General features: G+C 41.7%; 1 protein-coding gene across 1 annotated transcript in view; it reads right to left on the bottom strand.

Annotated features, from left to right (window-relative positions):
• Nucleotides 1–15483, bottom strand: part of DNAH3 (dynein axonemal heavy chain 3) — a 239155-nt gene that overhangs the window by 123967 nt on the left and 99705 nt on the right. Inside the window, 4 exon segments of the mRNA XM_018562281.1 lie at nucleotides 2532–2708; nucleotides 2961–3074; nucleotides 7113–7221; nucleotides 7563–7761. Coding sequence (XP_018417783.1) covers nucleotides 2532–2708; nucleotides 2961–3074; nucleotides 7113–7221; nucleotides 7563–7761 — 599 coding nt within the window.

Genomic DNA, 15483 nt, shown 5'->3' with positions numbered 1-15483 from the left:
CCCATCTCTCCCACCGCTCCCTATAGGAGTATATGTACCCTCAGCACAGTGTCCGGCTAACTCGGTGACCCCTTAACGCTGCAGGATCAGTCCCACACCGCCAGGAAGCTAAAACATCTACCCCATGGCAGCTTGGTGGTCAGCTCTGAAATGCAATCCATACGACCTGAGATTCAGCGGACGGAGTCCAGCCAGTCCGATGACGTGGTCGGATCCTCAAAGAATTTTGTAGAGCCGGTAAACTGCACCCGGAGCTTACTAGGATAAAGCATACTGTATTTTAGGCCTTTGTCGCGAAGTCGCCGTCGGACATCCTGGAACGAGCGCCTCTTTTTCTGCAATTCCGGTGAAAAATCAGGAAAAAGCATTATTGTAGCATTACGGTATAGCAGCGACGATTCCTTCTTCCTTGCAGTAGTAAGGATCAGATCCCTATCCCTGAAATTGAGGAGGCGGACGAGAAATGGGCGAGGAGGTGATCCAGGGGGTCGGGGGGCGGCAGGGACTCTGTGAGCCCGCTCCACAATATAGGCCAAGGAGACCGACTGGAGGTCCAGGAGTTCCTTAAAGAATGTCTCTGCAAAGGATGTCGGATCTGGGCCTTCCATCCCCTCAGGTAGCCCCACTACCCGCACATTATTGCGTCTCAACCGGTTTTCAGCATCCTCCGAGCGTGCGGTCAACTGCGCCAATGAGCGTTGGAGGTTGCGGATATCTTGTGTGTGCCCCCCTGAGGTGTCTTCCAACTCCCCCACACGTGTCTCCACAGTGGTTATGCGACCCCTCATCTTATCCAAATCCTGACGGATCAGGCCACATTCGGTCGCTAAAGTGTCCATCCTGGCCATGAGGGTGGTCTTACTAGCCTCTATGGCCGCTAGTATAGCAATCGTAGCAGTTGGGGGGTTTATGTCCTGAGAGGAGTGGGGGGACAGGGGGGCTTCACTTACAGGAGTAGTCACAGGATCCGTCTCCATGTCGTCCCACACCGCCGTCTGTGTGCCTGCAGAGGTGAGAGAAGCAGCTCGTGCAGCCAAGATGGCGCCGGCGCACGTGTCAGCAGGCCGGCCTGGAGTGCCACCGCTCGCTCGGGACCGGGTCGATCGTCTCCTGGTCCGCATCAAGGAGAAGGCAGGAGGACAAGGGGGTGTACCTTGTCCTCTTAAAATAGTGTATCCTGGTGCAATCTCTTCCCCAGGTAAGTGACATACACGCACCTTGCCATCCACGTAAAAAAAAAAGTAAACGTGAATCATCACACCCGGCCATCCTCATCCACTGCTCCGTGGTCCAGTTCTGATGCTCACCTGACAATTGTTGGCTCTTTGGGCGATGGACAGGGGTCAGCAATGGCACCCTGATTGGTCTGCGGCTACACAGCCCCATACGTAACAAACTATGATGCACACCTCTCTATCAGAACCAGCATGAACTTTTTCAGCAACTGAGCTCAGTAGAGCTACAGTAGCTCTTCTATTGGATAGGACTACATGGGCCAGCCTTCGCTCCCCAAGTGCATCAATGAGTCTTGGCCACCCATAACCGTGTTGCCAGTTCACCAGTTTTCCTTCCTTCGACCACTTTTCGTACATCCTGATGTGTGATATTATTTCGTTTCATGATGGTGTTAAGCACTGTGTGCTGTTATTTCATTTAATTAGAAAAATTGATTATAAATGGATTATAATAGAACAGGGAACATTACACTGTAATGTTGCCTATTATAATCTATTTCTCTGTTTATATGATTACAGACAGGACCGCTGTTCTTAGAATGTGTGACCGGTCACGTGGTCACACATTTTAACGTAATCCCACCTAGTTTTTCGGCGGTGGAATGTGTGACCGCCAATAGGTGAAGCATTCCAACGCTTTGTCAGCTGTTCCAGGGCAGATCTGCATCGCAGATCGCATGTGCAGAACAGATCTGCCCTGGAACAGTTGATCGGTCCTGAAATGCCACTTCTATCCGACTTTGCGAGTTCGGTGAAATGTGAGATTGCACTCAAAAAGATCGGTTCTCCTGCACATGTGATCTGCGATGCAGGTCTGCCCTGGAACACCTGACAAAGCGTTAGAATGCTTCACCTATTGGCGGTCACATATTCCACCGCCGAAAAACTGGGCGAGATTACGGTAAAATGTGTGACGTCACCGGTCACACATTCTAACGTAGTGACAAACTTTGATAGAACACTGCCATCAGGGGGTACGGCCGGTGTGATCTGCCCCCCCCCTCTTGGGAGGGGGGCCCAGGATAAAATCTTGCAGCAGGGCCCTTTGTTTATTAGGTACGCCACTGCATCCATTTCCAGGTGCCATTGTAATGAGATAATGTTATTCACTTCACCTATCAGTAGTCATAATGTTATGGTTGATTGGTGTAATGTAGTCCAGATAGCAATCAAGTTAATAACCTTTACCAACCAATCAGATATAACCTTTAGTGCTCTAAATACATTAAATCAACAAAAACAAACTACATATTTGCTGCCTTTTACAATGTTGCTAATTGGAAGAAAATCTCATACCTTTAAATTATCTGGAAGTTCAGCTCGACCTGCATATCCAGGATTCATAGTGATAAACACAGAACATGTTGGATTGAGGGTCAGTTCTGTTCCTTCAAACAGGAAAGTTTTCATGTTCCTGATGATTGCCTGCTGTATGCTGAGAATCTGCTGGGCCACTACTGACAGCACCTCAACCTACATACAGACATACTGTGTACGTTACACAATCAATATAAGATTTTAAAAATGTTTGGATGATTATTATCTTTCTATGCAGAGACATAGACAGCAACAGAACCCAAACTGCTTAACATCATGATGATGATGAAGACTTACAAACATCATTTATTTTCCCCTCCTCCATTAAAACCTGTTTAGAGAACCACTCCTTTAAATAAAAACATTTATAAACAAAAAACATAGCACATTTTTGCTTTGGCCTTTTACCTCAATTCTGTTGAATTCATCAAAGCATGCCCAGGCTCCAGACTGTGCTAGGCCTTTGAAGAATTTACCCATCGCTTTATAGTCAAGGCCATCTGAGCAATTAAACACAACGCACTGTGTGAGAAATCAAAAGAAAACAAGACTGTGTTGCATTATCATGCTGTTTACTTTTGATCAACAGTTTAGAAACATGGAGCAGCTCTTCCCTCGTTTCCAATATTGCTGCTTGAACCTCGATGCTTGGTAAAGCTTCCACCGGAGCTTTCACTAAACAATAGGTAAAAAAACGGCACTCGCAAGGGGATCCGTCCATCCAGTACTTTATTTGCAAAAAAGGCATAACGGCAACAAACAAATGCGTTTGTTTGTTGTTGTTATGCCTTTTTGCAAATAAAGTTACTGATTTGATTAACATACCAAAAGTACTTTTGTTTAACATCCTTACTAAAAGCTGAAGAGAACTGCCCCTATATTTCTATATGCTATGTCATCTAATTAGATAAAAGCAATTAGAAACTGGTATTGACTTATACATGACTGATAGAGAAATTTCTAAACTGAGGTACCCAGTAACATAGGTGATATGCACATTGCATATTGTGCATATGATACAAATTATGTGATTCTATTCGCAAATTCATTTGTGCAAGGAGCTTGCACAAATGAAAAAAAAAATATCTCCAAGTTTATTAGGGGACACAGGAATTTGAGGAATTTTTAAACAAACGGGTTATACGGCACCTACAGGAGGTTGGGACATAGGCAACAAAAACATTAAGCCAACCCCCATATAAACCCAAAAAACAGGTGGTGCAGAATGCTACCTCAATGAGAAAAAGCTAGGCTAATAAATAATGTGGTCAAAAAAAAGAAAATTTTACTGGGCCAAGTCCTAGAGAAAAAACAAATTCCTTAGGGAATGTCTAACAGTGACATGGATTTGGACAACTGCAGGAAAGGCTTTAAGTGGCCTAAAGCACTTCTGCAGCAAAATTGGGATAACATTTATAAGTGCTTTTTACTTGCCTAAAAATTCTACTAGCATTAGGAATATTCATCTGCTAGAGAACAGTAAAGAAGAAGGAATCTAAGAAGATCTCCTCAGACGACTGCAGCTTGGTTACAGGAAAATATATATCTTCTAGTAATTAAGTCCCATGAAGGTCTTCAGACTTACACTATGTCATGTAAGGGAAATCTGCAACAAGGTAACTGTGTCCTGCCTGCTGACCCTTCAAAGCAGTATAGATAGCGATACATACTTTCTTTCAAGGAAGAAAGGAGGGGTACTCAAATGCAGATCCCTCACTGTTCAAAGTGGGATTATTAAAAGAAGGGATTCAAAAGACAATATCTTGGCTCCAGGAAAGACAGTGTAGCTAATAATGACACAGTTAACACTGTTTAGCACAGGGAGCACGTCATCCAGGCCCTAGGGTTGACATAAGGATGAGTGCTATGAGCATGGTTCAGAACTGTTGAAGGACACTGAAGAGTCAGGTCCTTCATAGGGAAGGTGGACATTAGCATTATAGGTCAAAATGTCTCTCAGGAGAGGGATAGGGCTAAAGAGGATTAAGCATTGTAAGGGGTGCAGTCATCCATGATGAAAAAAAGACTCCTTAGTGCAGGGGTAGCCAAACTCCGGCCCTCCAGCTGTGGTGGAACTACAAATCCCATGAGGCATTGCAATATTCTCACAGACATGACTCCTGGAGAGAGATGCATCATGGGATCTGTAGTTTCACCACAGCTGGAGGGCCGGAGTTTGGCTACCCATGCCTTAGTGGGAAGGAGTGTGTGCTCGAGAGGTATACCATTTCCAAGAATCTTGGAAAATGCACAATGTGGTGCAGTAATACCAGAAAGGTGAAAAGAAAAAGCTATAGAAGATACCCGATTTAATGATCTAGAGTGGAAGCTAAAGGGGGAAGCTTGAGCATACAAGCTGCAAAAAGGCAAATTAACAAGGGATTTAGAAGGATGAGCAAACTTGTATCTTTGTGCAGAAGATTGAGCAGATGACACAAGGGGCTTATGACTCTAAGATCTGTGGCTTGAGTGGGACGTAGACCCTGGTCCCCTACAATGTACTAATGTAGTGATAGATGAAGGATGAGGTTCCTTTGTCCTATCCACAAATCTCATGCATTGATGCAGGTGCACAGTCCGAGCACCAGTAGAGTCACAAATAACATTATCAAGGGCAGGAACAAAGAGACACCTTCCGTTAAAGGGCAAGTGAATCAGATATTCCTTGGATGTATCTTCAACATCCCAGGCATGTAGCCAAAGTGCCATATGCATATAAAAAGACATCATCCCTATGCAAGATACAAGCTTAGATGCTTGTTTGAGTCCGTCAAGGTAGAAGCACAGGACTCCATACATTTATTCCAAAAGCTCCAGAACATGAGGGTTTGCGTATGTGATGGGGGGATCCGAATTAAGGGATTGGATCCATAGAGACATGGTTTCCCAAATCAAAGTCACTGCCAACAAAGGACACAGCGTCAGTCCAGTTGATTCAAACTGAGATCTAAATAGGAAGTCCAACTGTATGCCATTAAAAAGGTAAAAACATAATCAACCTGGTATGCTTGTTAAGATATACTGAATATGGCTGGAGCATCTACAGACCACTTAGTGATAAATTCTTTTTAAGAAAAAAAAAGCTGCTTCCCATAAATCCATAGGTTGTTTCCAGTCCTTGTAGAGGAAGGCCTATAACAGCAGGCTGATTTTCCAAATGCAGGGTAGAATATGTTAGATATTGTCAAATAGGCTAGAAAAAACTCCTTGTAAATCAAGTCACATGGAACTTGTTCAAATACATTTTTTCCAGGAGTAGACTGTGAGCACTCTGAATATAAAGATGGCAAAAGGCTTCAGACACACACATGCTCAGTAGGGTCAGAATTAGACGCTACCATGAATGGCACCGGAGAGCAGTTAGAGCCTCTGCTTGCAGATTGCTCTATTAATTGTGCGCAAACGGAGGAAACAATCCAAAAATGGACATATAGGGGGATGTGAACACAGGGGAGATCTCGGCCTCACCCAGTGGGGCTATAAAAAGCTCCTTTGAGGATGACCCTATAATAATAGGGAGATCTCTGGGAATATAGAGAAATGGCCCATAGAAGCAGGAGAGGAGTATGGGCTATCCGTTGCAGTGGGACTGTCCTCTATGTGTGTTTGAAAAGAGACATCTTGATTGAAGTCACCAAAGAAGAAAATGTGGGTGTATTGAGTATCTTGACTGAAGTAAAAATAAAATGAAAAAATAATCAAAAGGCAGCAAAAATATAAACTCCTAGATCACTGAATAAAATATGACAGTTGGGGGCGGAATTATATGGGACTGGCTTAACGATTTTTGTTTGCCACTGCCCCAACCTCTTGTAGGCAGCAGTATAACCTGACTGGTTAAGGATTTCCTAAATTCCCTATGTCCCTCAATGGACGATAAAGAAAATGCTACAGCAGGTAATTATCATTGTTATGAATGATCTACACTGATAAAAATCTAAATATGGTTCCCTGGAATTGGTTACTGCTTGCGGCATATCATCAGTACTTTTTACTCAACCGTATATATAATGAGAAATATACAAAATAAGTCAAAAACATTTGACTTATTGACAAGACAGTAATAATACTGCAAGTTGTGCATGCAACCTTAGCTGAACTTCCACAGAAATCTAATAGCAAGCTAAGATTACTATAAGGCAGACTTAAGCCTAATAAAACCCCAGCCTATGGGACAAATTCACTATTAACAGATCACACATTTTCTACCATCAGCAATAAAAAAATGAGAAAGTAAAGGAGGAAAATGTATTTTGAAAAAAAGACGTGTCTAGTGAAGAAAAAAAAAAAGCCATCAGAAGCCTGAACAAGTCTTAAGTATATCTCTGGATGCTTAGTGACTAAGGATAAAGTGAGATGACATGAAAAGCAGACAGATATAAAGGTGAATAGACATTGTTGCTGCCTTGCCTAGGGCAGCAGCAAAGTTAAATACACCGCTGCATAAGACACGGGATGATGAGAGTATGGCAGAACAGGAAAATGAAAAAATACATAACTAGCAGACACATATACATACTACATTTATATGAAGACACAACACTGTTAAGAAGAGGTTACCTGTTTGGCCATTGCTTTAGCAAGATCTTTTGTAGTTTCTGTTTTACCAGTTCCAGCTGGACCTTCTGGCGCACCACCAAGATTTAGCTTCAGTGCCCCCATTAACGTTCTGTGGCAGAGACAACAATCCTACATATAATTGAAGCTCACACTATAGACAGTTTAGCTACAACACTGATGATCAAAATAGCCAAATAGATTTAAAAAATGAAAACAAAGCTAAAGCAAACAAGTGCACATCAGTGTGCACACATTTAATTGTGCATTAATAGAAAGAAATGTGAATAAAGAAGCAAAAGTTATAAGTGTAGCAGATAACTGACCATTAAATCTGTAACAATCTGTAAAAAGTCTTACTACTCCACAGTAATGAACTCGTTTCTACAGCTTTTTCAATTATTCGGATTACCTTAGCAACACCGGATACTCAATCTTATTTCACCTCCATACCTGTAGCAGCGATCAGTGAGTGGAGTTATCACTAAACGCGGGGAGTTGCCAAGATACTCATAGCCGTATTTGGCTTCAGTAGTGATCATTCTGACCATAACATCTCGATTTTCCCAATAGTATCTTAGCTGGGAGATCCACTGGAAATCACTCAGGTTGGTCACCTTATCCTGGGTCAGCTTGGCAACAACATCACGAGCTGTGGAGAATTGCACAGTTTTATTATGTTACCTACTTACAAGCCATATTGTGGATTGTTTACATTAGTCATATTGTATGAATTTGATCTATAATTTATGAACATACAAAGCCTATACCATTTACTGTATATGCCATTTAAAGGTCCAATTTTCAGAGCAGATTCCTGTGCAGGCAAAGCTGTCCAGCAAAACTGACAGGAGTTGTGGCCAGCTATAGGCTCGTTCGTAGCAGCATCATACAGTAACCTGTTGGAGGCACACGAAGGCCAAGTCAGGTGGTGTGGTGGAGCCACACAAGCAACAGCCAGGAAGGCTGGAGGATTCGACAGGCTGAGAGAGAGAGAGTCCCTGGGACTGGGACACTGTGAGTGAATGGGACAACCTTGAGTCAGTGAGACAATATAATATATCCTATTTGTCGAAAGGTAAGAAGACTTTGTGTTATATGCTGAAGATAAGCAAACTTTATATTGTTTGAATTTGGCTGAAGTTAAGCTTTCGTTTGTGTTTCTGTCTTTTACTGGCTCGAAGAAGAAAAATAAAAACTTTTTATGTTTGATGGAAAAGCTCTGTGCGAGTGCTCTGTGAGCTCTCCAACGTTACACATAGCAAACTGCATCTCTCATTATCAGCAGGAGTGCATATGACACCAAACTCATCTATTTCTGTCACACCTATCAGGAATTGCACATTACTACACCGTAAGCTGTAATGGAAGATGCTTCTGTTAAATGCACTGTAAAATGAAAGATATTGTTCATGAACTGATAGATGGCTCAGACTTCTGTCTATTAGGTAAACAATATAGAGAAGAACAATTCATTTTTGGCTTAATATTTCTGCACAACCTTCTATCATTTTCCAAAACTTAAACTAGCCCAAGGCAATTATTTTTATTGTGTCAAAACCAAGCAATATTAAAGATGTTAACTAAGCCACATTGTAGATTCTAAGACAGGTGCTTTATATTTAAACAGAACTTCAGGCAAACACAACATTCAGTAATTATTATTCAGTGTGAATAGCTACTGTATGAGTGACTGTTTCTAATTTATTATGTACTTCTTGGGAAAATATATACTGTTCCACAAAGTTATATATGTCTATAGCAGGAAAGGAAGTCTGTTCCAAGTCCTGCTTCAATATGCTGTAGGCAGCAAAGAAGACATCACATGCAATACTAACCCAGCATGGCCCAAACTCCCTTCTAGCTAGTATTAAATTGGGAAATATCTGTTGCTAAGAGAATAGTGACCTACATAGCTAAGAGACAGATACTTTGAGTTATTATTTCAGTGCTTACCTGTAAAGAAGAACTTTACACAGAGCACTGAGATGGCAAAATGATAGGTTCTTTTTAGGTAATCCCTGAAAACTCATCTCTTTAGGGAAGCCTATCCCTCCTCAACCTAACCACTGAAATATTACTCTCTCAAACAACTTATTCCCACACAGCTACCACCTTTGGTATCACTTGCCCCGCCTTTTTAGATTGTAAGCTCTCACTTGAAGGGCCTGCCTAACCATCTTGTTTTGAATTGTATTGTAACTGTAATGTCTTCCCCTTATATCGTAAAGAGCTGTGCAAACTGTTGGCGCTACATAAATCCAGTATAATAATAATCCTAATAATAATAATAATATAATATAACATGTTCTAAGGAAAACAGAACATTTTTTGAATTTTCCTAAGAATTTGAGCTTTCTTAGAAATAAAAGGTCATTTGGATTTGGCGGGTGCGTTTTCAGAGGACAAATAGTGGTGACTGGCAAAGATAGGTATGGAACACAGATTGTTGGTCACAAACAGTATGTGTGAATAAAAAAGGTATTCACTAAACATTTGAAGTTAACATGATTGCAGATCATGTGTAAATCTCACACAGGGGAATTGGAACAGCCATTCAATGGACAAATTGTGTGTGTGTGTGTGTCCATGTGTAACATGAGATTAAAAGAAAATGTGCTTTTTTTTTGTATTGTTTGTAAAAAAAGTTAATAGTTATGTAATAGGCAAACAAAAGCTTCCATTTTATTGCATTAGAAACTTAAATTTCAAGAAACACTACCTCTCTTTGAATGGAGCTTTATTATAATACTTGAGGCCTTTCCTGTGTTGAACCTTCAGTGAAGGTCTTAAACTCTGTAGTTTTTCAGCTGTCAACGGTTACCAGAATCTATACTCAGTTAAGTAAAGCCTGAAGTATGGTGGTACAACAGGCTTTAGAATAGATAATAAGATGGTGCCAATGTATGATGTTTCATTTATGTAGTGTTTTTTTCTAGCTTGAATTATTGTTACACTCAATTTTCTGATATAGTATCCAAAATGGATAACACCCAGGGGCGGACTGACCATTCGTGCACTCGGGCATTGCCCGAGGACCCGCGGCCAGTAAGGGGCCCTGACAGAGGCTCCTGGTACCTTTATTGGTTTCCAGCTTCGCCTCTCTCCTAAGTCATGCTGCCACTCTCCGAGCTCTGTGCTCCTCGGCACGGGCCTGCCACAGAATGTCACTAAGATGGCCAACTTTAAACCTGGAAGTGCCCACAACAGGACAGACACTTTTTCCAGGCTGCTGCCACTTGGAAAATCGGCGAGCTCTGTGCTCATCCGCACAGGCCTGCCTCAGTTTTGCTTGCCTCACAGGTATGTCACTAAGATGGCTGCCATCTTTAAACATGGAAGTGCTCATATGCCGGAAACAAATTTTTACACGCTGTTACAGGGAATTAGGCATTTTCTGACGGGCCCTTCAGCTGACATTAAAAATGTGTGACATGCAGCCATTCTCCACATATTTCAGAAGTATCACAATGACTGGCAGCCATCTTTAATAAAACATCTAGTCGCACATGCGCATAGGAACAAAGTGTCCCTGCTTTGCCAGACCTCTGGGCAAGGGATGAAGAGCTTACTGAGCCTGCGCACTGAAAGGAGGGGAAGAATCCGCCGAAGCAAGCAGTCGAAGGCACAGCAGAACACTGAAAAGCTTCTTTTTGTAAGTAAATTGTTTTATTATAAATGTAGTTTAATGTCTGGTTTTGTCTTTTATTATTTAAATATTCTGGCTTTTGTTCAAAGAGAAATAACATAATAATTAAATGTAAATGTAGTGCTGGTATACGGTATATTATACTGTATAGGTGGTGCTGGTATACAAAATATTATACTGTGTAGGGGGTGCTGGTATACGGTATATTATACTGTATAGGTGGTGTTGGTATACGGTATATTATACTGTGTAGGTGGTGTTGGTATACAGTATATGATACTGGATAGGTGGTGCTGGTATACGGTATATTATACTGTATGTGGTGCTGGTATACTGTATATTATACTGTATAGGTGGTGCTGGTATACTGGTGTATAGGCGGTGCTGGTATACTGTATATTATAGTGTATACGTGGTGCTGGTATACCGTATATTATACTGTATAGGTGGTGCTGGAATACCATATATTATACTGTATAGGTGGTGCTGGTATATGGTATATTATACTATACAGGTGAAACTTGAATAATTAGAATATCTTGCAAAGTTCATTTATTTCACTAATGCAACTTAAAAGGTGAAACTAATATATGAGATAGACTCATTACATGCAAAGCAAGATAATTCAAGCTGTGATTTGTCATAATTGTGATGATTATGACTTACAGCTCATGAAAACCCCAAGTACCCCAAATCCACAACCTCAAAAAAGTAGATTATTACATGCAATCAATAAAACAAGGATTGTATATAGAACAATATCGGACCTCTGAAAAGTACAAGCATGCATATGTACTCAGTACTTGGTTTGGGCCCCTTTTGCAGCACTTACTGCAATTACTTTTGCACAATATTCTAATTATTCGAGTTTCACCTGTATAGGTGGTGCTGGTATACCGTATGTTATACTGTATAGGTGGTGCTGGTATACCGTGTATAAGGCTAGGTTCAGATCTGAGGGATACCCGGGACAGCGCGATCGTGTGCTAGTGCACACAGTGGTTGCCGCATGGTCCCATTGAATGCAATGGGGTTTCATGTACATGTACCTTTTTTTGTGATACACGACACATGGCTTTTTTAGCAGTCAAAACATGCTTTATTGTAGTTATGTATGATGCTTTTTGATGGGCCCATGGCTGGGGGAGCCCCACTGACAGCTGCGGACTGGGCCGGGGGGGCAGGGAGACAATTGCTCCCCAGGCCTCTTTGATGTCCTGCAGGCTGGGCTGGCGCTGTGGCAGCATACGGTTGGCCAGGCAGCACGAAGGCTCTGGGGCTGTCATTGTGTGCTCTGGCACTTTTCCCTTCACAGCCACTGCTGTCCTCCTGCCTCTCATACAGTGCGGGCTCTGCAGGAGGCAGGGCATTTCATAAGTGCACGGGATGAGCAGGCAGCACTTACTGAGGAGACAGAGTGGGCAAGCAGGTAGCAGGGCCCGGGGAAGGCTTGTATTCTCTCTCCTGTGAGTGTTCTGTTTTTAAATTGCATAAGTTCGCTCCAGTCCTAAGTCCACTTGGTTGCAAAGTCCTGAGTGCAGTGCATTACAAAGTCCTGTGTCCATTGCGTTACAGACTCCTGCGTCCAGTGCATTACAGACTCCTGCATCCATTGCATCACAAACTCCTGCGTCCATTGCGTTACAGACTCCTGTGTCAATTGTGTTACAGACTCCTGCGTCCAATGCATTACAAAGTCCTGCGTCCAGTGTGTTACAGACTCTTGCAATATGTGGGTGGGGCTGTGTGTGGGTGTGGCTTGAGGGTGGGCAGGGACACCGGGGGCCCCATAATCTCCTATTGCCCCGGGGCCCCATGTCAGTCCGCCCCTGATAACACCTCAGAATGCGGAGCGATATAACCACTCTGCTTTTATGTAATTTTTATTTCCTGATAAAACCTGCTCAGGCTCCGCCTCTGAAATTGCAGCCTATAGGCATCGACAGTGTGCATCGAATTTGTACAACATTTCTGGTAATTGACTCAGAAATACTATACTGCATTTTGTTATTTCACAATAAAACTTGCCAGTCTTTCCCCTTAAATCCCAGCTTAGTAAAACCGCTTTGTGCATTGAGTTTGTAAAATATTTCTGGATTATTTAGTCCTAACTTTTACAGTTACCCACAATTTTCACCTACAAATTTGAATTATAGATATACGTACACTGGTAAATGCGAAATAGACTTTAGTGTCACTGTACAAGCATATAATCAATTAAGGGCTTGTCAGCAAAGTAAAGAGTCCATACATTATGGCACGGTCATGTTAAAGATTATATCTAGATATATAATTATTTCAAGAACACATACAGAGGAACAGATTGTGTAATTTAATATTACAATTAAATTACATCCTGTCAAATGTAACTACGGTACATCCACACAAATGTTTCCTGCAATCACACCTCCTCATGTGTGAAAAAATATCCATCTTGCTTAGATAATTTTAAAAGCTGGTTCATGTCACGCATAATTTTTACATTGTTCTCACTTTGTGCTTCTTTATATTTTCAGTAAAATCTTAAGAATATATTTCACTTGATTACAAACTTTATTTTCATATAAAACTGCCTTTCTGTGAATGATTTTATGATCATCACATACTGTGAATATGGTGCCCCAAGGTTAGTTACGAGCTGTTCATTTTGGCAAAATTGAACAATTGCTTTTTCAGCTAAAAAGTCTATTAATGAGAACCACATTTTTTTAAATAGTAACCTATGTTAACATTTTTAGTTTACCATTTTATTATACTTACTGTAAAAAAAGTTCTAAACAATAAAAACATGAACATAAATGGAAACTCAAATCAGGTGTGGAAGACTAAATGTTTTATTTTAATACTTACAGTAGTCCTACAGTGAGTTGTAAAGTAGAATTAAAGTATCTCTTTTTTTGGCATATATCTACTACTAGCAAGCAGTAGATATATGCCCCATAATTTAAAAAAAAAAGTACTCTCACCAGCCATAGTACTCTCACCTCCCAAATGGCTGTGAAGGAAGAAGTGTGCGGGCACATGCAAAGTAGATAACACCAGAGGGGAGAGGAGAAAAGAGACAAAAAAAGTGAATGGATCAAGGCATCGGGTGATCCCCGCAATGCACCTGAAAGGATACGATGGAACTCCTGTCCGTCCGGCTCAGCTGAGATGATGACGTCAAATGCTCCGCCATCAAATGCTCCACTCAAATGCTCCTTTGGGCAGAGCATTTGACGTCATCACATCAGTAGAGCCGGATGGACGGGTGTTTCATCGTATCCTTTCAGGTGCATTGGGGGGAATCACCCGATGCCTTGATCTATTCTGTTTTTTATCTGCTTCATTGTGAATACTTGTTTTTATTCAATAAATTGTGCTTTTTGGACGGTACATACTACATACTATGTCCCATACTATGGGGGTGATTTACTAACCTAAACACACGCACGCACCAGGTGCGTGTGATTTTCACACAGCAAAACGTATTTATCAACCAAAAAGTCTCTAAAAGCATATTTCCACTAATGCCATATGTGGAAAAATCATGCACATGATGCATATATAATGCTGCTTCACAGTTTAGACAAAAATGGTTAGCTCATGCATTTACATTCCTGCATTCATCAACGCAAGCAACACAACATAGAGCTAATTTACACAACATCACCTTGCAATTCATGCAGGGCTTTGCACAACACACCTGCTGGGTGTGTACACACTACAAAGGTGTTTGGATTCCACCCATAGATCATGCTGGGAGGGAACACACTACAGAGGTGTATACATGTTTGTGGCGTGTTTATAAGGTTAGTAAATCAACCCCTATGTCTCAATTGTCCTCGTTGCAGACAACCAGATTGTCCTCTTCATGCGTTTCTCTTTTATCTGACGCTGGTGCCTTTGATTTGAGAGGATCCATCTGTTATCATACATACATGCTTCCCTCACCTATACAAGAAGGGAAACGTGGTTTGAGATCTGCTTTGTGGGTCCACAACCCCGGGTGAGCACTCCTTTGTTACCTGTAATCACTGGGTGAAGGTGAAGGTTTGATAAGATTCAGTGACAACATCCTCCCCCACCTGGAAGTCTAGTTCATCTCTGCGGACTGCCCTCTGTGTCTTCCTTCACATTCAGTTACTTTTGCACATTAGATTTTATTATTTGACTTACTTTGGATTTTTTTCTATGTTGTTTATGTATATTGGAATCTTTGAGCGCATTTTTGTAATTTTCACTGTTATATAACTATAAATTTTTTTCTGCTCAGCACATTGTTGTTATGAATACAGTATTTGGATATATTTGTTATACACTGAGTGGCCAGATTATTATGACCCCCCCATCAGTACTTTGTTAGGCCACGAGATGACTCCACGAGATGACTTTGTTAGGCCGCCTCGTGACTCCACGAGATGTTGAAAGGTTATGCGAGGAATCTGACACTGCACTGTTGCCCTTCTGTTGTCTTGTACCAGTCTTGCCACTCTCCGTTCTGCCCTAACATTGACTAGTCGCTGACGGCCACAATTTGCACGTTCAGATTTGCCACTGACAGTCCAGTCTTTAAACACTTTAACAACAGCTGCTCTTGAACATTTAACGAATTCTGTTGTTTTGATGATATTTAGACCTGGCAAGGTCCAGGAACTCCCCCGTTATTGGAGCAATGAGGAAGCTTCCAACCCCCGGGAGCCAATGGGATGGTGAGCAGAGATAAGTGTGTCAATGAGGCCCTCC

The sequence above is a fragment of the Nanorana parkeri genome, unplaced genomic scaffold (assembly GCF_000935625.1).
Source record: "Nanorana parkeri isolate BGI_ZX_2015 unplaced genomic scaffold, ASM93562v1 scaffold570, whole genome shotgun sequence".
In the NCBI taxonomy this organism is placed as follows: domain Eukaryota; kingdom Metazoa; phylum Chordata; class Amphibia; order Anura; family Dicroglossidae; genus Nanorana; species Nanorana parkeri.
Note: the sequence above shows the minus strand (reverse complement) of the source record. Positions and strands in the feature narration are given on the sequence as shown.